The sequence below is a fragment of the Lynx rufus genome, unplaced genomic scaffold, assembly GCF_022079265.1.
Source record: "Lynx rufus isolate CCGP_SWC_20201006 ecotype Redwood Valley unplaced genomic scaffold, mLynRuf1.p SCAF_3, whole genome shotgun sequence".
Lineage (NCBI taxonomy): Eukaryota > Metazoa > Chordata > Mammalia > Carnivora > Felidae > Lynx > Lynx rufus.
The window spans coordinates 1,563,023-1,587,583 of NW_025814845.1; the positions used below are offsets into that span (position 1 = coordinate 1,563,023).

The 24,561-nt window shown below is 60.2% G+C and overlaps 1 protein-coding gene across 1 annotated transcript in view; it reads left to right on the plus strand.

Annotated features, from left to right (window-relative positions):
- PPP2R2C (protein phosphatase 2 regulatory subunit Bgamma) overlaps positions 1 to 24,561 on the plus strand; it is a 138,132-nt gene that overhangs the window by 109,144 nt on the left and 4,427 nt on the right. The window contains exons 6-8 of the mRNA XM_047091543.1: positions 1,651 to 1,815; positions 13,378 to 13,547; positions 17,246 to 17,337. Coding sequence (XP_046947499.1) covers positions 1,651 to 1,815; positions 13,378 to 13,547; positions 17,246 to 17,337 — 427 coding nt within the window. The remainder of the gene's footprint in view (positions 1 to 1,650; positions 1,816 to 13,377; positions 13,548 to 17,245; positions 17,338 to 24,561) is intronic.

Consider the following 24,561-nt stretch of genomic DNA (forward strand, 5'->3'; position numbering starts at 1 on the left):
CTGGCCGCTTCGGTGTCCCTCCTTTGATGTTTGTGGCCCGAGTTCTGCAGAGAGAATTTAGTCTTGGCTTTTTCTCTCTTACGGTTCAGTCTCATTTTCCGTGATTTAATCTCTGCTGCTTATCGTACGAGAAAACCGCAGTTTTTCGCAGCTCAGGCTCCTTTTCCCTCCTCTCGATATTTTTATGCGATTCTGAGTGTCTGGTTAATGATGGGTTTCCTGAAGCAATATTTGAGCACACACACCCTCCTCGGTGCCTCTAGTCACGCAGATTCAGCATCCTTTCGGACGTTTTATGAACTCTCATGTTTACACAAGTCAGGAAATGTCTCTCTTATTGAAGCTTTGGCAGGAGGGGCAGGGAGAGCTGATGGCAGGAGGCGTCTCAGAGTTTCCATCCCATTCTTTCCAGACAATAAAAGATAATAACGGCAGCTGATCTTCACTGAGCTCTGTGATGTATAAAACAGTGAGCAAGGGGATTTGCCGCTTCTAATTTTCACAGCAAGACAGTGTTAGCCCTGTCGATCCATTTTACAGAAGAGGAAACCGAGGCACGAAGAGCTAAGGAACTTCCCCCTTGATTGCACAGGCAACAGGTGGAAGAGCTGGGACTCAAACCCCAGACTCTGATTCCAGGGCCCACACACAGATGCAGGGGGAGGAGAGGGCATTTCAGCCAAAGGGAACGGCCTGGGCAGAGCCCCGCACAGGGCTGGGGAGTCAGAGACCAGGGTGTCGCTGTCAGAGAGGAAAGTACCTTTAGGGCCGAGCGACTAGTGGGATCTGAAACTGAAGAGATAGAGGGTGGTGGAGGTGGGGGGTGGGGTGGGAGTGCCAGGCCTTGAATGCTACACCAAGGGGTTCGGATTTGCTATTGTAGGCCACGAGGAGTGGATGGAAACTCAGCCTTACCCCTCGCTGCTGAGCCATCCTGGACAAGTTGCTCACCCTCTCTGGGCTCCAGAGTATCAGTCAGGGGTATTTCCCTTGCAAGCAACAGAATTCTTGGTCCTAGACAGAAAACGGATGAATTGGCTCCCGTATCTAGTCGTCCAAGGGTCATGGAGTCCCTCCGTCGGCCCCTCTGAGGCCATGTGCTCGTCCCTCATGGTGATCGTGAGTGGAGACGACACAGATCAGCGCTGAGAACCCAGCAAGGAGAGAGCCCTTTCCCCAAAGGAGAACCTTGATGCTGTGGACAGAAGGGGAGTGGCTGCGGGGGTGGGGGAGGGATTCCAAAAGGTGCCGCACCCCCAGCTCCAGGAGCTGGGAGCACTGAGTGGCGGGAGCACTGCCATTGCGCAGCAGGAGCCCTGCACGTACTAGGCCCTCAAACGCACCCTGCCTTCTCCTGGACACCTGGTGTGGGGGATGGAGGGGAGGCCGGGCGGGCTGGTGGGTGCTGGCTGGGGACAGGGCACAGGTCGGGTGGGAGGCAGCGGGTCCAGCCTGCAGGGACAGTGGACGGCACCCAGAAAGGCAGCCGGCGGGCGGTCGGACGTGCAGGTGTGCAGCTCAGAGGCTGTCTGGGGCCGGGGCTTCGTCCAGGGGTCTCGGGAAGGGGGAGGCCGCTCAGATGCAGGGCACGTGGGAAGGCAGGGCGGCGGCAGTCCCCTCCCTTCTCTGGCCTCTCCTTGATGGGGCCAGACATCGTGGACATCAAGCCCGCCAACATGGAGGACCTCACGGAGGTGATCACGGCGTCTGAGTTCCACCCCCACCACTGCAACCTCTTCGTCTACAGCAGCAGCAAGGGCTCCCTGCGTCTCTGCGACATGCGTGCGGCCGCCCTGTGTGACAAGCACTCCAAACGTAAGTGCCCGTTCCCCCCGGGGACCCGGTGGGCAGTGGGGGCGGCGGTGCTGTGCCCGGGGTGGGTGGGAACGGTGTGGGCTGGGGGCCCGTGGGCTCCGTGCTGCTGTCGTGCCGCTGGCGGGGGGAGCCTGGTCTTGCCCCCCCCCCAACCCCACCGCCCTCCAAGTCCCTGCACAGGCTGGGGCTGCCCAGCTTCCAGGGACCGGGCAGCTGAAGCCAGGGTCGGGGAGCGAGCTGGGAGCCAAAAGCTAAGGTGGGACCCTACTCAGCTGGCACTTCCTCTGGGAAGCCTTCGCTGACCCCCCCACATTGGTTCAGGCCCCTTCTCTGTGTCCCCAGAGCTCCCAAAGCTTCCCTTTCACAGACTAGCCACAGCCTGCAGAACTTTCTGTGGGCTGGGCCGTCTACCCCAGCAGCCTGTGTGCTCCACAAGGTCACTTCCTCATGCTGGAACCGTGACAGGGCCAGCCAGGGGGGATGCCAGGCGGGGTGCCGTGGGGGTCCGGGGCTGAACAAGGTCCGAGGAGCACGATGTGACAACCACCAGGACCACACAGTGGCTGACACTCCTTGGATACTCTGAGCCAGGCACCCAGACAGCTCTCTACCCACATCGTCTCGTCTTTACATGAGCTCTGACGGAGTCCAGCACAGAGGAGGGAGCTGAGGCTCCAGGGATGGGCCCAAGGTCACCCGAAGTGAAAAGCGGCAGGGCAGGACCTGAACCCAGGACTCTGAGATGCCCTGGCTGGTGCTCTCACCTCCAGCCTGGCCTGCTTGGTGCTGGGTTCCCCAGAGGCCCCTAAAGGCAGAGAGGATCAGGGCGTCAGGCCATGCTATCCTCCCTGGGTGACCTTGCAGTGGTAGCAGAGGGGCAGGGACAGGCAGGACCCCAGTCAGGAGGGTGGGGACTTTGGTTCATCTCTGTATTTACCTCAACAGTGTCTGGGAATAAACACTTGCTGAGTGGATGAATGAATGAATGAGTGAATGGATGAATAAATGAATGAATGAGCGAATGAGTGAGTGAGTGAAGGAGTGAGTGACCAGTAAGCCCCTGGAGGTGGTTTCATTAGAGTTCTGTTAGGAGGGACTGGGTCACCTCTTCCCCTCGGGAGCCTGGTTTCCCGGGGCAGCCGGAGAGGGTGGCCCCTCCCCACGCCTTGGCCAGGCTGGGTCCCTACGTCTCGCCACACTGCTGTTCTCCGAGCACGTCCACGCCCCGCAGACACTCGGCCCCAGGAACACCTTCTCCCCGGCGCTGAGCCTTCAGGGGGGACAGCAGATGTCCATCTCTGAGCAGAGCTGGGGACACCGCCTGCTATGCTGCACACATGTCCCGCTGTGACGGCACGGCAGGAACCAGCAAACAGATGAAGAACTCACCACCGGATGGTGTAATGGCAGGAGGTAGTAAGAGACATCAGCAACAGCCCCCAAAGAGCAGGGCGCAGGGAGGTCATCTCACCGGAAGTTACAACGGAACAGATGCCTTGAGGTGCCGGGGAGTGAGCCATGCAAGCTCTGGGCGGAGAATGTTCTAGAAGGGGGACACTTCAGGGGCAGAGGCTCCGAGATGGAAGGGCACCAGCGTTGTCGGAGGGCGGTGACTAAGGGGAAGGGTGTCGGGAGCTGAGGTCCGGGAGACACGCAAGGCGGGTGACTCAGGACGCCTGTGGGTCGGGGGAAGGATCCGGTTTCGTCTTAAGGGAGGTGAGAAAGCAGCCGAGGGGTGAGGGCCAGGCATGAAGTCACGAGACAGGTGTTTGAAAAGAGGAAACGTCAGAGGGGTCAACGTGGAAGCGGGGGCAGGAGGAGGCCCTGCCCGGGGCTCACTGAGAAGAAGCAGCGGGCCCCGGGGGGGATGACGAAGGTGTGGAGACGGGTCCCGTCCTGGGCGTTCTCGGAAGGCTGAGCTGGCGGGCTTTGCCAAGTGCGGTGTGGACCGCGGCAGCTCCGTCCGAGGGTTGGTTTGTGCAGCGGGTGAAGGCGGGGCCCTTTCCTGGACGGACAGTGAGGACACTGGGGTGGGGGGCAGGGCGGCCGGGAGCAGAGACAGGACCGACAGGTGGGTTTTGGACCCAGTAAGTGTGAGATCGTATTGGGCCCCGGGGAGGGCTGTCGGGAAGGCAGCCGGAGGTCTGCAGTCAGGGGCGGCGGCTCGGCCACAGACAAAGGTGTGGAGTCATCAGTGTACGGACGGATGGGAAGCCCCAGGGCCAGCTAAGACGCCCAGGGCGTGAGTGTGGACGGTGCCCAGCCCCCGAAGAGCAGCCCAGGGCCAAAACAGACGACCACAGGCTCGTGGCTTAAAACAACGCAGATTTGTTCTCCGACGGTTCTGCAGTTCAAAAGTCTGACATGGGTCTTACCAGACAAAAAAATCAAGGTGTCGACAGGCCGGTTCCTTCTGGAGGCTCCGTGGGGGAAATGCATACCTTCCCTTCTCCAGCTTCTGGGGGCACCTGCATCACTTGGCTCGTGGCCCCTCCCTCCGTCTGCATAGCCAGCAGCGGCTACGGGCTCTTAATCATGCTGCATCACGTGACTGCCTCCCCTGCCCCCCCTTGCACACTGAAGGAGCCTCGTCATTACATCGGGCCCCACCTGGACAATTTAGGGAGCCCTCCCTACCTGAAGGTCAGCTGGCCGGCGGCCTTGATTTCCCCTTTGCCGTGTAACATTCCATATTCCCAGGTGCCCCCTAACGGTTATTGTTCTGCGCCCTGGAGGACATGGCCCCGAGCACCTCATGCCCACCGCGTGTGGCTCAGGCCGCAGGTGCTCTGGAGATTTGCCCGGGTGCAACTCTGGGTCAGACTGGCACGGAACGAGGTTGGAGAAGAGAGGAGAGTCTGGGGTCCACCTCTGGGCCCAGCCTGAGCCCACATGGGCCCCATGGGAAGGAAGAAGGATGAGGCCTTGTGGTCCGGCCTTTTTCATAGGGGCCAAATTCGGAAACATTGTAAACATCCAACAGAGCAAATGACCAGGAATGACGATGCCGTCCGTGGTTTGGTCGTTTAGAATGTGGCGTTAGATTTGTAATGACACGAGGTAAGGATTATGTTTTTTTTTTATTATTATTTTTAATGTTTATTTTTGAGACAGAGAGAGACAGAGCATGAACGGGGGAGGGGCAGAGAGAGAGGGAGACACAGAATCGGAAACAGGCTCCAGGCTCTGAGCCATCAGCCCAGAGCCCGACGCGGGACTCGAACTCACGGACCGCGAACTCATGGACCTCGAGATCGTGACCTGAGCTGAAGTCGGACGCCCAACCGACTGAGCCGCCCAGGCGCCCCAGAAATGATTATGTTAAAATATTTGGTGGGGGCAAGAAAGGAAGCTAATGACTATTTTACAAAAAAAAAAAAAAAAAAAAAAAGGACACAGAAAAAACAAGGGAATGAAATATGCCCAGAAATTGTCCCTGAGTGCTGGGCTCGAGAAAGTGATACCATGTCCTTCTCTACATCTGTCTGTGTATTTGTTTTAACTTGGATTTCAACTCTGAGCCAGGAAGTGTGTGTGCGTGCAGGCGAGCTGGTGTCTGGGGAGCATGGAGACAGCTTTGGCACCCCACGCTGTTTGAATGACGGCAGGCGGGAGGTGGAAGTCGCAGTCCCCCTTGGCTTTTGTCATCTGGCTTCCCCGGGGTCTGAGCGGGCGGCCACCCCCCTAGGCAGCCGTCACCTGTACGGTTCCCGAGCGCAGGCACACGTGTGCAGATTCCGGGCACGTCGCTGTCACACGCCTGGGGGTGTATGCCCTGCATGTGAATCAGCCCACAGACTCAGGAGTGCAGGGGCTAGAACTTTATTTTCGATGGCCCGTCTCCATTTGTGTTTCTTGCCTCTTCTCCGAGGGCCCCCGTGAACATCGTAACTTTAGGGCTGCCTCTCCCTAGATCACACCGAGGTTCCCGAAAGCTGTTTTCTGCAGGGCCGAGGTACGAAGGGAGGGACATGGTGGCTTCCGACCGCCGTGATCTCCTGCTGTGCCTGGGTGGCCCGTGGCCTGGGGGCCATGTCTCTTGCTGAGACAGTTTTGCATGAAGGCAAAAATTATGCTTTTTTTTTGCCTAAATGTTCATACGTGATGTTGGTCTTTAATTGTCTTTTCTTACACTCTCTCTGCTCTAAGATTATTCGGCTCTTGGAAAGTGAGCTGGGCCACTCTCTTTCTTTGCCTGGAACGGTTCGTTTAATATCTGCTCCTTGAAGTCTTAGTAAAACTCGTGTGTGCATTTGATTATTGGTTTATACAGGTTTGCTATTGGAATAGATTCTGGGTTTTTTGTTGTTTTTTTTTTTACGTTTTTATTTATTTATTTATTTTGAGAGTGCGAGAGAGAGAGAGAGAGAGAGAGAACGGGGGAGGGACAAAGAGAGAGGGAAAGAGAGAGTCCCAAGCAGGCTCGACTGTCAGCACAGAGCCTGACACGGGTCTCGAACTCACAACCCCGAGATTGTGACCTGAGCCGAAATCAAGACTCGGACGCTCCACCGACTGAGCCACCCAGGCGCCCTATAAATGGTTGTTTTCAAAGTGACCCAGAGATTAGATCCCTTCCTTTAGATCTCGCTTCTGTCCGTTCATCCAGTTGTGGCCCAAAACTCGGGAATGGCTGACAGTGGTACCTAGAGATGAGGGGTCACGACGTCATCTTCCCAGCAGGTGACGCAGCGATTTTCCCTCCCCTGGCTGAGAGCAGCCCAGACCACAAGCGGATGGCTATTTCTGCCATTGGACAGATGAGGAAACCAAGGCACAGGGAGGGGCAGTGCCCTCCATCGGGGGCAGCGCTGGGGCCCTCAGGCCACTCCGCTGCCCAGCCCACAGCCTCACGTCTTTCTCCAAAGCAGTGGAAGTCTTTTGTCTGCTAGTCGGTATGACCGGGTAACCATGGAAACAGCTTCCGTGATGCCTCAAAATAGACAGTTACTTCTGCTTTTGACAGCACAGGGTCTGCGCTCCGCTGGGGCACGGGAGTCCCTGGAACAGGCGATCGTGTCAGGCGCTGCCCCTCGCGGGACCCCTGCGATGCGCTGGGGAAGCAACAGCCCGGCCAACGTTTGCCGATGCTTCCTGCACACTGGATGCCGTTCTAGGTTTATGTCTCATCAAATCCTCTGAGCCCCCCTACGACGGAGGCCCTCATCTGTTCATTTACAGATGAGGACGCCGAGCCTGTGGGTTTCCCGCGCTGCGGTAAGAAATCGGCACAAGTTGGGGCGCCTGGGGGGCTCAGTCGGTTGAGCGACCGACTTCGGCTCAGGTCATGATCTCACGTTCCGTGAGTTCGAGCCCCGCGTCGGGCTCCGTGCTGACTGCTCGGAGCCTGGAGCCTGCCTCAGATTCTATGTCTCCCCCCCTCTCTCTCCCCCTACTCTGCTCACGCTCTGTGTCTCTCTCTCAATAATAAATAAATGTTAAAAAATTAAAAAAAAAAAAAAGAGATCAGCACAAGTTTAGTGGCACAAAACAACGCAAACGTATATTTTTGCAATTCTGGAGGTCAGAGGTCTAGAATTCGGGTGGGGCTGCATTTCTTCCAGAGGGTTCAGGGGAGAATCTGTCTCCTTGACTTTTCTGGCTGCTAGAAGCCACCGTACCCCCTGGCTCTTGCCCCCTCCTGCACCTCCAGAGTGCGGCCCTTCACCCTCTGCTCCATCATCCCATCTCCCCCTTCTGCCTTGACCTTCTTCTTCTCTCGCTCGAGGACTCTGTGGTTACAGCGGGCCCGCCCGGAGAATCCAGGATGACCCCGGTAGCTCAGGACCCTTCACGTAGTCACATCCGTAGAGTCTTTTGCCACATGAGGGAACTTATGCAGCCCTAGGGGCCATTATTGTTGACCACATGGGTGGCACAGAGAGGTTAAGGTGTTTTCCCAAGGTCACACAGCTAGGTAGAGCTAGGATAGAGGCTCCGATAGTCCCATGCCTACGGACTTGTGTTCTTTCTCAGTCTTCGCAGAGATTCAGAACTTGAGAACCCAGGACGCTTATGGGAAAGGAGGGTGAGCCGGATTCATTGAAAGGGGCTGGACTCACTCCTGATAATGGACCTGGGGTAGAAGGTCCGGATCCAGCCACCGTCTGCTGGGGAGGCTGCAGGTATCTGGGGGCAAAGCCAGGGCAAATGTCTCCAACAGAGGGAGCGTCCAGTGCAAAGGCAGGAGCAAAACGCAGGGCGCAGGCGGGCGTGAGGGTCAGAGAGCTGCAGGGTTAGAGAAGGGACCACAGCAAGAGGACTTTATAGACTATGGCAAGAGCTTGGGGCTCACCCTGAAGGGCCAGCAGCCACAGGGCGTTTGAGCAGGGAGCGACCCGGCCTGGCTGTGTGCTGACAGGATCCCTCTGGCTGCTGCGTGGAGAATAAACTGGGGTGAGGTTGGGCGCAGGGGCGGGCTGGTGCTCTGAGCTGGCACGGTGGAGGGGTGGAGCCTGCCGGTGGAGGGGTGGAGCCTGCCGGTGGAGGGGTGGAGCCTGCCGGTGGAGGGGTGGAGCCTCCCCGTGGAATGGGAAGGGGGGGGGTGCGCGGGAGGACAGCAGGCTCTGCGTGGAGAGTGGGCTCCTGCCCTTGCGGGGCTGATGGGAGGTGTGGGGAAGCCACCTGCCAAGGAAATGACAGCATCGAAGCCGGGGAAGTTTCTGAAGGACTGAGCCTGGGAAGAGAAGCCGCAGAAGGGCGCTGAGGGCCCCCAGCGGGCGAGCGAAGAGGCAGGCTGACAGGTGCAAAGACAGAGAGGTGGGGGCAGACCACGCGGGGCCAGGGCCACATGGGGGTTGGCTTTCATTTTGTCCACTGGGGTCCAACCAATGGCGCTGGGCAGGGGGTGGTTTTTAACCGGAAATGACAATTGTCAGCTCTTCATCAGTGAGCATCCATTGTGCCCACTGTCTCGTATTGACTCGCTGTTCCTCCCCACTAGGCACACCCTCTAGCTTCCGGTGGTGGTGGTGGCCAGGGCAGTAGGTGGTCAGGGGCGGGGGGATTGTATCAGGCTGGGGAAGAAAGGCATCAGGAAAGGCACAGAGAAGAGGCAGCATGGAAGGTTCTGTCCACTCTGCGAGTGGGTCTGGGCTCTGAGTGAAGCTCCAGGCTGGCCAGGGACGCTCAGATGACCAATGACAGAGAGGAAGGACCCCTGGCCCAAGAGCCCACAGCCCCACGAAGTGACCGCACGTCCCTGCTGATGCCATACAGGAGGGTAGTCCAGGCTGCGCAGGCAGCAAGGGTGAGCAGTTTATTTCTTTGGAAAGCATCTGTCTGGACAAGCTGTGCATAGAACAGGGTATTTGAGTTGGGGTTCTGAAGGACGTATAAGAGTTGATAGGAAAGACGAGGACTAAACATGGGAAAGGAAGTTTCAAGGAGAGAAAACAGTGGGGGAAATTACCATAAAAATCGCCACCCAGTTTTACTGAGCAACTCCTCCAGTCCCTCACTGAGTTAGGTGACCTCCGGAGGTCGCATCATGCTTGTTCTCCAGGTGAGGGAACGTGGGCTTGGACAGGTCAAGGGGCTTCCCTGAGGGCGCACGGAACTTTGCTGTGCTCTGTTGCCTGGGATGGCAGGGAAGGGCATCGAAAGAGGTCATTTAGGGTGACCCTGGGAAGGGGTTGCTTAGTGTGCTACCCTAGGGACCTTGCTTGCCTCACCCTTTTCGAGGCCCTGGGGCCCTGGAGGAAAGGCGGCTGGAGGGTGGCTGGAGCAGATGGCCCATGAAGCCCGGGTGAGGAAGGAGCTTGTCTGATACCCGTGGGAGCCTGAATCTTGATCCTGCGGGCACTGGGAGCCACGGAGAGCTTTAGGCAAAAGTGGAACACCATCAGTGGGGCGCCTGGGCGGCTCAGTCGGTTGGGCGTCCGACTTCGGCTCAGGTCATGATCTCACAGCTCGTGAGTTCGAGCCCCGCGTCAGGCTCGCTGCTGGCAGCCCGCTTCAGATCCTCTGTCCCCGTCCTCTCTCTCTCTCTCTCTCTCTGCCTCCCCAACCTGTGCTCTCTCTCTCAAAAATAAATAAACATTAAACAAAGGAGAGGAACACCATCCGCTGGGTTTGAGGCTGGAGAGGAAAGCCAGCAGTGACCTCTGGTTTCACCTTCCCATTCCTTGGGTGCACAGGTGCTTAGAGCTGGGATCCTCAGGGGGCCCCTTCATCTCACTTTGGGGCATGGGGGGGGGGTGCTTCTCGCCCCTCCCCACCGTGTGACCGTGGCGATGCTGTAGGGCACCCAGACAGGAGGATGTGGTTGTCAGGGAACCAGCCAGGACCACGAGAGCCTTAATTATGCAAAAATCATTCAAAAGAAACAGGAGATTTCTGGGGATTCAGAGCCCTCCAACCTGAACATAATTAGGGCGTGGGGGGGAGGGGAGAGGTGGGATTCATCCCGTCTCAGTGACAGGGGCTCTGGGATGCGTTTCTTTAAACTCGTGGCAGCAATAATTACTGTGAAATGTCCTTTGTGACTCCATCAATTAGAAGGGAGACCCCCCCCCCCCGCCTTGTCTGTTACCCTTGCCCTGGGGGATGTGCAGCTTGCCCGTGGTTGGGGGGAGGGGCGGGCGGGGACACTCGGTGACCTTTTGACAAAAGAATAGCGGTATCAGAAGTGTTTGGAAAATAAAAAGGACTCCTAGGTAAGACCTGTCAGTGTCCCTTCCCCTTGATCACGTGTAACGCTGGTCCTTTTGTGCTTAGAAGGCCCTCAGAAATGCCCGGTGTGGCCAGAACTGAGGTTACACCGGGCCGTTTGGTGTTTCTGTTCTCAGCTATTGATTAGGGCGCCCGCCCAGCCTTTGACCTTTGTGGCGTCTTGCTCCTTGAAGCTGGCAGGAGACACAGCCCATGGCTCTGTGTAGACACTCCTCTGACTTGGGGCCCCACCCACCCACCTACCCCACAGGACGCCCTGCGCGGGGCAGGGGGGCGAAGCGAGCTGGGCCAGCCCTGGGGGATTGGTGGAGAAACCTCCAAAGTGGGCATGGGGTGCAAGGGGCCCCCTCAAAGTTGGGGTGCAAGAGACCAACCCCGTTTTATGCCTGTATAACTCCCCTTCTGTTCCGACCCTTCGGGGCACAAATGCTAATTCAGTCAAGAGGGGGTTCCTGCCTCGAACCTGGGGAGGAATGGGGGCGGGGGACACCTAGGTCCCTGCTGATTGTTTGGGGTCCCTCTTCTCTGAAACCCTCTGCCCTGCACCTCTCAAATACACGTTTATACCCCTGTTCATTTAAGGAAAACACACAGTCTCAGCACTTCAAGTAGGAAATTAAGTGCTGAAATTTTACAAATGCTTATCCCTGCCAGAAATGAAGGTGTCAGAGGCACAAAACATTGATTATGTGAGACGCGAATCAGAATTCAGAGGTTTTACGAGCGCCTGGGTGGCTTAGTCGGTTAAGCATCTGACTCTTGGTTTCAGGCTCAGGTTATGATCTCAGGGTTTGGGTGTTCAAGCCCCACATCAGGCTCTGTGTTGACAGTGTGGAGCCTGCTTGGGATTCGCTCTCTCCCTCTCCCTCTGCCCCTCCCATGCTCTCTCTCTCGCTCTCTCTCTCAAAGTAAATAAGATAAAATAAAATAAGAATTCAGAGGTTTTAGAGGTTAAAGGTGACGTGCCAGGAGGTCTCCTTGCCCCTGTAGGGAGGTGAATCCTGGAGAAACCCACACCTCGCCATGCCGTCCTTTTCTCCTGCCCTCATTGCCTATGGGATGACTCCTTCCCTTGGCTCACGGCGCCTCACTCACTCCTTTCTCCGTCCATGTGACCTTCCACTTGTCCCTGTCTCAGGCCCTTTGCACATGCTGTTCCTTCTGCCTGGAGTCCTCCTCTCTCAGCACCTACACTGTTCTCTGCCTCACTCCATTCAGATCTCTGCTCAGATGCTCTTTCCCCCTGGGCGCTGTCCATCCAGATCGCCAGCTCCTATCCATCTGTCTCCTTGCTTTAGTTTTCTTCCCTGCCCTCATCACCGCCTGACGGTGTAGCATGTCGTTTTACTGCCTGTCTCTGCGAGAATGTTGGTTCCAGGAGACTCACTGCTCTCTGTGGCATCTCAGGGTCTCAGACAGTGCCCAGCATACGGTGGGCGCTCGGTGTGGACTGGGTGTCTGAGAGAATGAATGAATGCATCGGACGCAAGAGCATCTGGCTGGCATGAAATGTTTCCAGCCGCTGTGCGGAAGGGAGCTCGGCAAGAGCTGCATTTCTGGGAAAGACAGGAACAGGAGTGAGATCGGGGGTCCCGGATGGGGGGACAAGGGGCCGGAACAGACCTGGGAAGTGGGACATGGGATTTGGGGACTGGGAGGGGCTGGTGGGGAGGGCACTCTTGTGAGCCTCCAGAGACATGTGCTCAGCTCTCTGCTTCCGTGACTCAGGGGCCAGCAGACAGAGTGGCCACTCAGCCGGTGTCCGTGGGGACAGCTAGAAAGGTTGTCAAATGTCTAAATCCTTCCAGACTGGCTGGTAAAGAGGTGCTGGCCTCCCACTCTGTCCTTCCCCGTGATCCCGGGCCCTTCCGTGGCCCAGCTCCTAAGGAGCTAATAATGCTTGGTTGGCTTGGTTAGCTAAGGTGACACTTGGGTAGTGCCTGGTCCCCACCCTGCTCCAGCACCAGGGCCGCTGTGGGATCTGATTGGCCAGGGAGGGTGTTGCTGGGCAGACTGGTGGGGCAGCCAGCAGTAGACTGAGCCCCGAAGAACCTGTCCTGCTGGGTGGGAACCTCCGTGTGCCCCGAAGGCCCTGTCCTCAGGGGCAGCAGGGAGGGGACGTTGCCTGGGGGGCCGCTCACTGTGCACTCTGTCCCAGAGTGGGATCATCCAGTAGGGGCGGCAAGCTGTCGCCCTCAGGAGCCCGGGAAGCAACTTCCTGCATGGAACACCTTGTCTGAGATGCCGGGAGGTGGGTGGCGGGCAGCTGATGGGACTCAGGCTTCATCTGTGGCAGCGAGATTGGATGTAGCCGCGATCCCCGTAGCAGCCAGACGAAACGTGGCTGCCCGCGGGGCTCAGCCGTGAGTGCCCCGTGCGCCGTGAGCAGAGGCCCCGGGCCGCAAGCAGGGCCCAGCCTCTTCCCCGACGCTGCCCAGCACATGCGAGAACATCAAGACGCCAGCAGGTGGCAGCAGAGTGCGGCCCAGCCGGTGTCCCTCTGGGTTCAAATCCCCACTCGGCCACTTTCTTCTAGCTCAGTGCCTCGGGCGTGGTTTTTAGCCATCCATGCCTCAGTTGTCCCGGCCATGAAATGGGACTGATAGTGGTACCGACCAGATGTTTTATCAGGGGATTGGACGAGGTGATGCACGGGACGGGCTGTGCGCAGAATCCGGCTCAGAGAGTAAATGCTCAATAAACGTGGTTCCGAAGCTGCCCCTTCCCTCCTCGGAGGGTCGGTTCGGGGCCACGGCCTGACAGGTATTTAGCCTGAGGCTTGATGAGTGAATGAATGGCCGTACAGCGAGAGCCCAGGACAGAAACAGAGTCTTCTGTTATTCTGATCCGCGGGGCCCGGTGACGGCAATCGATTCTCTGTCTCCGCAGTGTTCGAAGAGCCCGAGGACCCCAGCAACCGCTCCTTCTTCTCCGAAATCATCTCCTCCGTGTCGGACGTGAAGTTCAGCCACAGTGGCCGATACATGCTCACCCGCGATTACCTCACGGTCAAAGTCTGGGACCTTAACATGGAGGCAAGGCCCATCGAGACCTACCAGGTGGGTGCCACAGCCTAGAAACTCCGGAGCCCCTCTGAGGGGTGGGAGACCCCCCCCCCGGCCTCCACCTCCTGTGCCCAGAACTCCCAGCAGGGGCGTCCCCACCGCAGAGGTGGCTTCCATACGCCCCATATGAAGGCTCAGGAAATCGGAAAGCCTGTCCCCAATCACACACCTCGGCCCAGGCCTGCCTTCCAGGCGGGGGTGGGGGCAGTGCCGTCCCCTTGCCGGCTCCTGCCGTCGGGGCCCAGGGGGACAAGGGTGAGCGACAGGCGAGGCCCGGTTTGAGGGTGCAGATGATGAAGGATGAGGTCACCCCTCCTGGAGCCCGCGTCTGCAGTTAAGGCGGGAGAAGCCCCGTCCTCTCCCGGGGAGCACCCCTCCTTAGCGCGTGCGGCGGTGACTGGGAGCGTGCTACGTTTCTCAGTCCTCGGCACGGGCCTCGCAAGTCAGGCCCTTGGGCCGAAGCGTGGGGCACCTTCCGGAAAGTTACGGCTTTTTATTTTTCTGTTACGATCCACCCAGATAGAGTCGGGGGGTGGAAAACAAAGTTCGCACGATGTTAAGTAAGACCCCACGGGAATGGGGCCAGGGTTCTCTCTATCCCATTGTATTTGGAGGAAGTTGAGTTAAATGGCAGACCTGCAGGAGTAGGGAAGCTAGCCAGCCGCAGACCTGGGATTTCAGTCTTTCCCCGGAGCCTCTGCTCTTCCTTGCTCTGCCACTAGAGGGCAGGAGGCGCTCACTTTGCAGGAGAGGGCGGGCGAGAACAGCGGGCGTGCGTGCGCGCGTGCGTGTTGTGTGTTGTGTGTTCGGACGAGTGCATCAGTGAGGCCGCTCTGACTGCGCAGGGAGCACACACAGTGCAGACCTGGGGGGGCTGCCCATGAGCCCCTGGGAATCTGTCCGTGGCCGGCATGAAGCCAGGCACCGTGTATCCCCAGGCATCTAAGGGGTTACACTTACTTGGCGGGTGCTCTGTGCCTGGCTAGACCCTGCGCCTCAGAGAGAAGTGGCAGCCGCAGCCTTGCCCTCCAGGGTCCCGCACGACAGCGACCCTGGGTGCGGTGTGGCTGTGGACCAGGGGGGCTCCCTGGGAGCGGAGGCTCCCGGAGGCAGGCACCTGTCTGAGAGAAATAGCCGTGCCCTCCCGCGTCTCTCCCCTGGCTCCACTCTCTCCTCCATGGCCCCTGGTGCCTCTCACGTGTGTGTTCGTCAGCCTGCCTCCCAGGCTCCTCCGGGGCTGCCTTTGCGCCTGTCACCGGGGGCCTCCCCGGGGACTCACAAGCAGTCAGGGGTCCTCTGCTCAGCCTCATCCGTGCCTGCTTCCCGTCAGAGGCAGTCTGGGGCTGTAATGTGCACTGGGCGTCACTCCTCCTCCAGCCTCGGCACAGACGAGGCCGCGCGGGCTCCCGTGGAGGCAGCTGCTGTTCCCCACCCGTCACGCTCACCACGGGAGGAGGCCGAGAGTCCCTGACCCAGTGGCTCCATCCCAGGCTTGGGCCAGTGATCCCTGCCTTAGGCTTCCCTCCCTCCAGGTCTTGGAAACACACAAGACCAGTGCCGTCACCCCCCACCTCCTCTCTTGGCTCCCACAGCAGCCTCGAGGGGCATCCATTCCAACCGGAAGGATGGCCAGAGACCAAGGAAATATACAAATGAAATAATCACAGGCTGCAAATGAAACAAACCAGGAGCTGAGGCAGAGAAAGGAGGGGTGCTGGAGTCTGATGGAAGTGAGGGCATCAGTCGTCGGGGGCGGGTGGGGGGGGGCAGGGAAGGTGCTCCCAGGGGCGGAAACAGCAAGTGCAAAGGCCCTGAGGCGGGCACGTGGTTCGTGCGGTCAGGAAATGGTGGGGAGCCAGCTGGAGCAGAGTGAGCAGGGGGAGAGAAGAAGAGTCTGAGGTCAGAGAGGTGATTGGGGGCAGAGTCCAGGGGGCTTGTGAGCACTGGAAGGTCTTGAGCGGCAGAGTGACATGGTCCAGCTTGGTTTCTTAGGGGTCTCTTGGGTTGCCCGTGGAGACAGACTGGGTCGGGGGGCACAGAAGCGGGGAGCAGTCAGGAGGCATTTGCAGTGAGCTGGGAGACGGTGGTTCGGGGCAGGGAGCAGTACAGGACGTGGTGAGTGGCAGCTGGGTTCCAGGTCGCTTTGGATTCTGCTTCTGGACTGGCTGCGTGCGGGGTGTGACCGACGAGCGGCGTGGAGAGGATGCTGTTGTTTGTGGCCTTTGTACCGGGAAGGATGGGGGACCGGGGCGGGGGGCTCGCAGGGGGCAGCCTCGAGGGGCCTCTTGCCCGCCCCAGGGAGACAGGTCCCGCTGGAGGGGAGCATCCTCACGTCGTCGGAGTGTGGAGGGCATCACACAAGAGTGCGGGCGGCGGTGGGAACGGAAGGGCCGTGGAGCCCGCTCCGTGGGCCGGTGGGCAGGCAGGGAGGGAGCCCTCTCCGAGGAGGGGCATCTCAGCCGAGGCCCGAGGAAGTCACCTTGTACGACCGGGCTGAGCCTTGGGGGCAGGGGGTCCACACAAACACAGAAGGTCCGGGCAGGACCCTCAGATGCACTGGACGCTCCGAGGGAAGAGCCTCACTCAGCCTGGGGACCCTGGAGGCTGCTGGGTGGCAGGGGGTGGGGGCGCCCATCTTTTTAAAGATGAATAAGAGGTTCTCAGACAGAACCTGTTTTCTTCCCCCTCCCTCCTCCCCCCTCCTCTCCCTACACTTGACTCCTGGCCTGTGGCATTGCCCAACAGGAGTTGAACACGTATTTCTGTCTATTCCTCCAGAGTTAATCAGGGTCCCAAATACCTATCGGTGTTTGCCCTTCGTTTGTCTGCTTGGAGGGCTCCGTGACCCCCTTCCTAGATGGGAAACCTGGGGGTCACAGAGGCTAAGTGACTCCCGGGTCACACGGTAAGGGGCAGAGCCAGGAGTTCAGGCTTTGGGTAGGCTGTCCCCTCCCCTCCCCCCACGCAGAGGGCAGGGCCACGTGCCTGGCAGAGAGCGGGCACCGACCAGGCCCTCTGGGTATAGAGGCTGCTGTCGGGTGGCCCCGGGCCACAGGGGCATCGCCGTCTCTCCTGTGGTGTCAGCTAACTCTGGAAGAGCGTCCTGGTCTTCTGCTTATCAGCTGTGTGACTCTGGGCCAGTCACTTACCCTCTCTGAGTGTCAGGGCCTCATCCACAAAACAGGACGAGTGACACGCACCGAGATCACGTTTGAGAGGCCTGTGTGGGCTCCCCTTCCCCTTTCTCCCATGATCCGTGCTCAGGGTGACCATTCTGATCCTCAGAGAGCATGACCCTGCACCACACAGTCTCCTACGGTTGGTCCCACCACAGCCCATGAGGTATGTGCTCTTGTCACTTCAAGGAGGAAGAAACCAAGGCTCAGAGGGGTGAAGTCACTTGCCCGGGATCACACAGCGTGGGGGAGGAGGGGTGGAGCCAGGATCTGGTCCCTACGGTATCGTTCCCTTTGTCACTGCGACTGTCCCCTCTGGCCACACCTCTAGGGTCGGCCCTGTCCCCCTGTCTGGCTGTGGGTCCTTCTCAATGAGCAGAGCTGAGTCGGGGCTGGAGGGGCCATCCGGACCCAGAGGGCACAGCCCCTCCCTGCTCCGGGACACTCTTCTCGCAGCAGGGACCAGGACTGCTGGGGCGCCCCCTGCCCCGACTCACCGGCCCCTTCTCTCACCAGGTCCACGACTATCTGCGGAGCAAGCTCTGTTCCCTGTACGAGAACGACTGCATTTTCGACAAGTTTGAATGTGCCTGGAACGGCAGCGACAGGTAACCCCCAACCCGGGGCCAGTGGCCCCCTCGCCCGGGAGCGCCTCGGCTGCTGGCCTGGCATCCTGGGGAACTCGCTGGTAATGAGCCTGATGGATGAACGTATGGAAAGCGGCCCATCCGTTCTTCCAGCGCCCACCAGCTCTCAGCCCTCACAGGCCAGGGCAGGAAACGACAGCCAGGTCACAACCTGTGACCACACCTGCCGTCCACTTGGACCCCTCCCCCCCCCCGGTCTCCTAAGTGATAGTGGAAACAGTCGAGGCCGGGGCCCTAGCCACACACATCCCCAGGCTGTCGAGGATGGGGGGTGTTCCCTGGACCGCCACGGGTGGGGGCAGGGAGAACTTTGGCCGCTGGTCCACACCCTCCCCCCGCCCCCATCATGGCTGCACCTGCCTCCCTGGCGGCTCCCCTACATCGGCCCCCCCGGGGCGGTGGGCACATCACCGCTCCGCACCTCTGGGGCTGGCAGGGTCCCCCAGGCCCGGCCACATCTCATAGCCCACCCACCCGGGAGATGGCCCGATGTGAGTTCCTGTTTCCCTGTTGCTGGCTCAGCCCAGGGCCGGCGTGGACGGGAAGGCCCAGCACAGGGGCCCAGGTGACCAGAAAATGCAGGATACAGACCGCACTGTGTCCCAGAGCACTGCCCGTCACGTTTTCACAGCCCAAGCAGGCCCGGCGTCCCTTCCCTGTCCTGTGGTCCAGCGCGGTGCGGGGGGGGGGGGGTGGTGCGCGGGCCAGCAGCCTCTGGTTCAAGTGTCGTCCAGGGGCGTGCATCCGTCATGTGCTGCCGCGGTCACGGGAAGAGCTTCTGTGATGCGACAGGCACGCTGGGACCCTAGGATGGGGGTGGTGAGGAGGGGCCAGGAACCGCAGGGCCGGGGCCGGGAGGGAGCTGCCTGCACGTAGGCTGGCCCCACATGGGGCTGAGCTGCGGGTCCAGGGTGGGGGTCCCCTAGAGCTGCTGCTGACATCCCGGGGGCTCACCTGGCTCAGCTCTCAATCGGGGACCAGCGTGGGGGTCACAGGGGCTCAGTTGGATAACAGTGAGAAGGCTGGCTTGAGAACAGGCCGACACAGCACTCCCTCTGGGTGCCGCACCCAGGCTGACCCCAGACACCCCCAGGGAGGACAGGGCTTCTGGGATACCCTGAGCTTCAGACCCTGACACATTGGGGGTTCCCCAGAGAGCACTGGCCGTGGGTCTTGGGGTGGGGGCTGTCAGAATATCAGGAGAGGGACTTACTGCTGGCCACGGGGGATTGTGTGTGTGTGTGTGTGTGTGTGTGTGTGTGTTGGGGGCAGTCTCCACTGGCCATGGCCGATGCACGCCCTTCTTCCACATTACCACCAGGGGGCGCTCGTGAACAGGTGACACCTGGCTCCCAGGGACAGGAGCCGCCGAGCTTGTCCTGGTTGGAGCTCAGCTGTCCTGCCTTTCAGAGCCACTTCCTGCCACGCATTTAACATACCAGCCACCCCCCTCCCCGGCGGTCCCGCACTTCCCTGTATTGTCTCCCCCCTCCACAACCGCTCTGCTCCTGCAGCCTGGAATCCTGGCCACACTGTACCTAGCTCACTCCTGTCGCCTCAAGTTACTACTGACCCAACTCAAGGCCACCTCCTCCAGGAAGCCCTCAGGGCCCTCTCCACCTTGGCCCCGAGCCTCCTGACTTTTCCGCCTGTGTCTTGGCACTTTGCGTGTTTTCTCCTTGCCTCTGCCTTCCCCGTGGGATAGGGTGCCCTTGGGGGGGGGTGTGTGACCGTGGCTCAGCCCATCCTAAGCAGCTCACTCCGCACCTCAGGGGTGTCTAGTCAGTGGCTATGACACTCTGGAGGGCGCAAGAATGTGCCACCTCCTTCCGCTTCATCCTGAGCCCTCCTCAGAGCCCGTCGTGGCAGGTGGAGGACGGTCCCTGCCTCCCAGGAGCTCAGAGGCTAAGGGGAGAAGAAGTGCTGCCCTCCAGGACCCCCGCTTGTACAGACCAGACCACCCTCCGAACTCTGCAGGCTCAGCTGAGCCATCCCTCTGCTATCCGTGGGGAGCCCACGTGCCCTGTTGCCCAGACGGCGGCAGAGACCTGCTGGGGTCTGATGGCCCTCACGGTGGCCTCATACCCAACGCCAGCAAGAGCAGCGGCCTGGTGTAGAGGGAGGGGCCGGACGCCCTCGGGTTCCGGTGCACGCTTCCCCACCCTCCGGTTGTGTGCTCGAATTAGCCCCCGAGCCTCCTGAGCCTGCCCACCTGTCCCCTGGAGCATGGTTCTAATCAACCGTGACCTTCCAGGGCTGTTTCGAGGCTGAAAGGCCACGAGTCAGTATCGGCCATGGAAGTTCGGTTGAGCCTCCGATTTCAGCTCAGGTCGCGATCTCACGGTTCGTGAGTTCGAGCCCCGCGTCAGGCCCTGTGCCGACAGCGTCCTCTGTCCCCCTCTCTGCCCCTCCTCCGCTTGCACTCTCTCTCTCTCCAAGATAGATGAATGTTTGGGGGGGGGGGAAGAACCCCGCTGAGCCTCCAAGACCCACCTCAAATGCCACCGCCTCTAGGAAGCTCTCCTTGATCTGTTCTGCCTAGGACAAAGGGATTTGCGTCAACCGAGCGTCTTCCTGTTGCAGAAATCAGACCAGCCTCAGCTTGTTCTGAGAGGTTCCAGGCAAGGCTTCCCCAGGGCTCAGGTGTACCTTGGGGCCATCTCTTTCCCTGTCCTCGTCTCCGTGCCTCCCTGCTTCTCCTCACACACTAGCCTCATGCTCTGCTGCAACGCCCCGTGGCTGGCAGGATTGCCCTGCCATTGACCTCACAGCCCGCAACCCTCCCAGGGTGTGGGGTCTGATTGGCTTCGTTTGGGTTACATGCTCACTTTGGGAGCCAATCAGCAAGGACACGATTATTGCAAGCCATGATCAGCCTTGGCGGTCCCTCGGCTGGCCGGAAGGGGGCAGAGAGCCCTGGGGACGGGAGCGGTCAGGTCGGCATCCCCACGCGCAGAGGAGGAAAATGAGGCTAGCAGAGGTGAAGCGACGTGCCTAGACACAATCCAGGGCAGGGGCTGCCCTTTCCTCTGCTGAGGGAACCTTCTGGAATGTAAGAATGCAAGCAGTGGGCCTTTCTGTCCTGGAGTGCTTTGCAGGGTGCTGGGACCTGCTGTCCTGAGATGAAAGGGACCCTTCTCCTTGCAGGCAGGGAGGGGGCCCCCTCTCTCCCACGCGCCAGCCCGATTCTGGTGGAGGATTAGCAGTTGGGCGGGGTTGCCAATGACTTCAGTGACCCCACTCTCCCTTCCCCTGGTGGATCCGAAGGACAGGCGGTTGCGTGACCGCACTCGCTGGTTAAGTGAGCAAAGCTGGGCTGCTGTCCCCTCTTCTCTGCCCTTGCTGGCCTGGAGGGAGGGGTGTGGCCTCTGGCAGGACCTTTCCCTGAGAATCTTTCCTTTTGCTTCCTCAGTTTGGGTGTCCTGCCTCAGGCTTAGCCAGTGGGACTTCAGGCCAGGAGCATGATTCGAATCAAGGCATCTAGCATAACGGGGGGGGGGGGGGGGCGGGTTTCCCGGGCCCAGCACTGCTCTGTTGTACTGAGACTCCTGGTCCATGCTCCCCAGAAGCTGGGGTCCCTCCTTACCCCCATTTTATTGACGTTAGGGGCAGAGCTAGAATTTGGAGCCAGGTGGGCGAGCCCGAGCACCTGCTCCCAATACCTGGGCTTGGGGCGCTCCTTTGCCTTGGAGGCCCAAGTAAAGCAGGTGGGGAGAGAAAGGCCTCTGTCTTCACTTCTTACAGGGAGGCCAGTGTCCCAGATCGCCCGGCGCCTGCCGCGGCCACGCCCAGTTCCTGACCCCAGGCTGAGCTCCCTGGCAGCTGCTCTGGGCCCAAGGAGGGGAGGCCTTGGCCCTGTAGAGATCTCAGAGTCCCCATCCAGCGTGGGTGTTGGAAACCACAGCTGCGCCCCGGCCCCAGGCTGCCGAGTGCAGGCTGGTGTGGGTCTCATGAGCCTCCCCAGTGCATCTGCGGCCAACAGGTGATCCCTCTTCTCCGCAGGCTCTGGGAATGACTGCCTAATAGGGGCAGCCCCGTGCAGGGCGGGGGCCACAGGGTGAGGCCAGATGAGGGCAGGGGTGCCCCAGCTGCTCACCCTGGGGGAGGGAGAGAATCTTTTCTCTCTTGCTGCCATCTCAGCAGCGTCACCTGAGTCCCAGGGCTGGGCACGGGGGTGACGAGTAAAGGAGGGCGGAGGAAGGAGTGAAAGCAGGAAGCACCTTCTAAGTAAAGCTTGGGGCCACAGGCATCTGGCTCAGCGGCACTTCCTGCCTGTGCACGTCCTGGGGGCCTCCTGGCAGGTGGGGGCCCTCCCCCGGACCCAGCGCCTGACACCAATGGATACCGGCCGTGCGAGTGAAGGGGGGGCGTCTGGCAGGGCCACAGGCGGGTCCCCCCCCTGGTCTGCTGAGCCGGACGGGCCTGATGGGCTGCTGTCCTGGGCCGGGAGGTGAGAGTTCGTCCCAGCCGGTGACCCCCGAGGTCTGAGCATCCCCCTCTGCGGGGCACGTGGCAGAGCTGTGCCCCAACTGTCCGTGCAGGTGTCAGCCTGGGAGCTGCAGATTCCAGTCTTGGCGTCCCCGAGGGCACAGGGCACCAGGAACACGGCAGACATGGGACGCAGTGCCTGCCTAGGAGGACTCTGTGGTTTACACTGCGTGGACTAAAGCAGAGCCCGGAGGGGGGCCCTGGGCGGGGGGAGAGAGGGTGGGGGCCCTGCAGGGGAGGGGGCCGGGGGTGGCGTCCTGGACGAGGTGCTCTCAAGTCTCAAGAAAGCGGTAGGAATTTGCCCGCGGAGCATGGCAAGGCATTGGGGCAGAGGGAACAGCATGGCCGAGAGCTCAGGAGAAAGAAAGAGCAACTGATGTGGCCACAGCTTAGCGAGTTGTCTCAGGTCAAAGTGTCCTTGGGCCTCCCTGGGGTGGGTGTCGTGGGAGAGTCTAGCATGGGGGATGGGGGGCTTAGGGACCGAAGCAGGAAGACCAGTGAGCGAGCCGTCGCAGCCGTCCCTCTGGGCCAGAGGTGAGGGGGATGTGGGCGGTGAAGGTAGAGGGGACGGGCTCAAGTCAGGCCACCTACCTTCAGGTGACCAGAGGATGCACAGGAGCTGGGTCGTGTACACCCTCGGGGGCGGGCACGGGGGTTGGGGGTGCCCCATACACCACCCACCGCGGCAGCCTGGAGCCTTAGAGCAAATGTCCCACCCTGTTCTAGAAAGCGAGAGATGAGGTGCAGAAACTCCCAGGAGCTGTCACCTCCCCGGCCGCGTGGGCCTCTGACTGTGAACAGGTCACGTTATCCCTGAGTGTCTGCTCATTATTATAAGAGGTAGCCACGAGCCCTGTTCCCAGCAGCGCCCCTGCTCTCGGGCCTCGGGACTCTGGCACTGGGCCGCATGGCGGCCCCTCACGTCCCCCCAGCCTCGGCAGGTCACCCAGCCCCCAGCTCTGTCTTCCAGCCACGTACACATGCTCCACGGGCTGAGCTGCCGGGAGCCGCCGGCACCTGGATGGACTGCAGTGGGCTCCCTGGGGCCTGATGTTGGGAGTGAGCCTTTCCCCCCCGAGAACAACTCTGGGTCTCTGACTCTGTTGCCCACTTTCCTTCCCACGGCCTGGTCTCAGTTCCGAGTTGCAGGTTAAGAGGGACGGCATTTGGCTGCTGGCCTGGCCTCCTTCTGGAAGGTGGGAGTGAGAGGGCCTCTCCCAGCATGCACCTGCGACATGCCATTTCTTTGTCTCAACAACAAAGGGATTTATTCACAGGGATGAAGGTTTGGGGGGCGGAGTTGTAGAACACAAGAGAACAAGGCCAGAGAATACTTTGGGATTCTCCACCCACCCTCCCCTCCCCTCCCCTCCCCTCCAGAGATTAGACAAACCTCCAGAGAAGCAGAACTGCTCAACTGCGCCCCTCCCCCAAGCCCACCCCCACGGCTCTGCCCCCACAGCCGCAGAGAAGCCCCTCCGCCCACTGGGCTGTGTCCCAGGTCAAGTGCAGAGGGGTGGCTGGGCAAGGCCGCTTCGTGCATTTCTAGGACTTGGGAGGGTGGTTGTGAAGGGTTGTGACCCTTCCGCCGAATTCATTCATTCATTCGCTCATTCACTCATTCGGCTTAGAGAGCACCTGCCGGGGGGAGGTACCTTCTGAACTTGCAGGTCTGGCCGTGAATAAGAGAAGGTTCTGGCCCTTCGTTCCCTACCATTTACGAAGCATTTACTGCCTTCTCTGCAGGCACCAGGGGGCTTGGCTTGGTCTGGTTCAGTCTGGCTGCTGCTGAGGGCCAGCATTCGCTCCCCCGATGAGGCCAAGCCAGGGCTTGGGACTCTGAGGCAAGACAGGCCTGCCCCAGGAGCCCCCACCGGGTGGGGGAGACAGAGGCAGCACAGAAGCTTGCTCAAGGTTATTGGAGCAGGTGCCTCAACACGCCAGCATGCCCTCTGGCTTCTGACCAGGTTTCACCAGTGGGGACACTGGGAGGGAAGCAGGAGGGAGGGGGTGTTTGTCCCACCTCCCTCCCTGTCCTCTCAGTGGACTATGCCCCGGTCAGCCAGCCCCTTCACACAGATCTGCCACTCTGTCTCTGTGTCTCTCACCTTTCCTCCTCTCACCCCTCAGGCCTGGGGGATGGTAACAAAATCTCCAAATGTTCCAGCCCCGGGGGCACGGCACTTTCCCTGTGGTTCCCTTGGAACCTTCCAGAACATTTGGGCATAGCTCCTTTGTGGAGCTGGTCTCCAGTCACCCGGTTGGCCTGCACCCTCTGCCCTCTGCTGGGATCCAGGTGACCCCCGCCTGGCTCTGCCTGGACACCCCTGGAACGTGGCAGAAGAACCGCTTTATGGAGGTTTTCCATGCTCATTGTCCCCAAGCGCCCACCCACTGATCTCTGAACACAAGGTCGGACAAAGCGGTCTGGGCGTCGGGGGAGGGACACCAAATGCTAACTCGGCAGGTTGCGGGCTCTGGCGGGAAGCGTCGCCTCACGGGCGCAGGCCATCCCCGGGAACCGCATGTGCAGGGCGGGCAGGGGAGGCCCGGAAGCCGCTGTCAGTGGGAACATAAAGTACTTCCCTCAGAGGAACTCTTGGCCCGGACTTGCCAGGACCCAAGACTACAAGGCCCTTCCTGGAGAGGATCAGAACTCCGAGGGGCAGGGAGGCAGCGGGGCCTCCCCACCGCACG